Raw genomic sequence first — 1,144 nt, forward strand, 5'->3', positions numbered from 1 at the left:
CCCTCAGGGTGACTCATAGCTGCTGGGAACCTCACATATAATTTTTCTTAGAGGGGACAGGAAGTATCACCCCCAACTGGCGGAGCAGTGACGTGTGAAGGTTGATGGTGGGGGTGGGGATCTGGGGGTAGGAGGTGTTGGAATACACCCCACAACTGGAGACGCAGCAGAGAGGACAGGTGAGTGCCAGTGTCCCCATGTTCCCATGTCCCCTTTTCCCTGTATACCCATGTTCCTGCGTCCCCATATCCCAGTGTCCACAAGTCTCCCTATCCCCATGTCCCCATAGCCCTATATCCTGATGACTCCATGTCCCTGTGTCCCCATATCCCCATGTGCCTGTGTGCCTATGACCCCTCGTCACTATGTCCCTATGTCCCCATGTTCCTATGTCCCCATATCCCCACGTCCACATGTCTCCTTGTCACTACGTCCCTATGTCCCCCTATCTCCATATCCCCACATCCCGAAGTCCCTGTGCCGCCATATCCCCATGTCCCCCTGTTCCCGTATCCCCGTGTACCCACCCCCTTCACCTCCCCCACCCCCTCCATGCCCACACCCCCATGGTCTCACCACATTTCCATCCCCCTGCAGTCGATCACCATGAGGACCACCCCCCACTCTCTCATCCTCTCCGTCCTCCTCCTCCTCCACCATCTCCCCACCATCCGCCCCCAGTGCCACCGCGCTGTTGGCAAATCCTGCCACGTCCCCCCTGTCCCCGGCACCGACATTTTGGGTTCAGGTCTGGATGTCACCACCATGTCCCTCACCGAGGGCCAAGTGTTGGCCATCACCAAACCCACCAGCAGGCGCTGCACTGTCTGCGTGGACCATCTCCACAGGGGGCGGTCCCTCCTCCTCTACACTGGCGTTGGCAAGTGGCGAGCGGGGAGTAAGTGCCAGCGCAGGTCCTCGGTAGCTGCTGGCAGCCAATCCATGAGGAAGCTGGTGGCCCAGACAGAGGAGATGGCGCAGAATTGGAGAGTGGGGCTGAAGGCGGCCCTCAGCCCAGGGGCGGGGGTCACCCTGGCCATGGCTGGGTCCCACTCACAGGTGGCGGAGTTTGGGATGCAGAAGGAACGGGAGGACCGCTACTCATTCGCCAGCACTGAGCTGCGCTGCGTGCACTACTGGTGGG

At 60.5% G+C, this 1,144-nt stretch overlaps 1 protein-coding gene across 1 annotated transcript; it reads left to right on the plus strand.

The window, feature by feature from the left end:
* Window positions 1–597: 597 nt before the first annotated feature.
* On the plus strand, window positions 598–1,140 carry PRF1 (perforin 1; the record flags this gene model as incomplete). The annotated part of the gene is made up of 1 exon (XM_021382483.1): window positions 598–1,140. A coding segment is annotated over one exon (543 nt), but the record flags the coding sequence as incomplete, so codon positions are not given.
* Between the last annotated feature and the right edge of the window lie 4 nt (window positions 1,141–1,144).

Source organism: Numida meleagris, unplaced genomic scaffold (genome assembly GCF_002078875.1).
Source record: "Numida meleagris isolate 19003 breed g44 Domestic line unplaced genomic scaffold, NumMel1.0 unplaced_Scaffold2454, whole genome shotgun sequence".
Taxonomy (NCBI): domain Eukaryota; kingdom Metazoa; phylum Chordata; class Aves; order Galliformes; family Numididae; genus Numida; species Numida meleagris.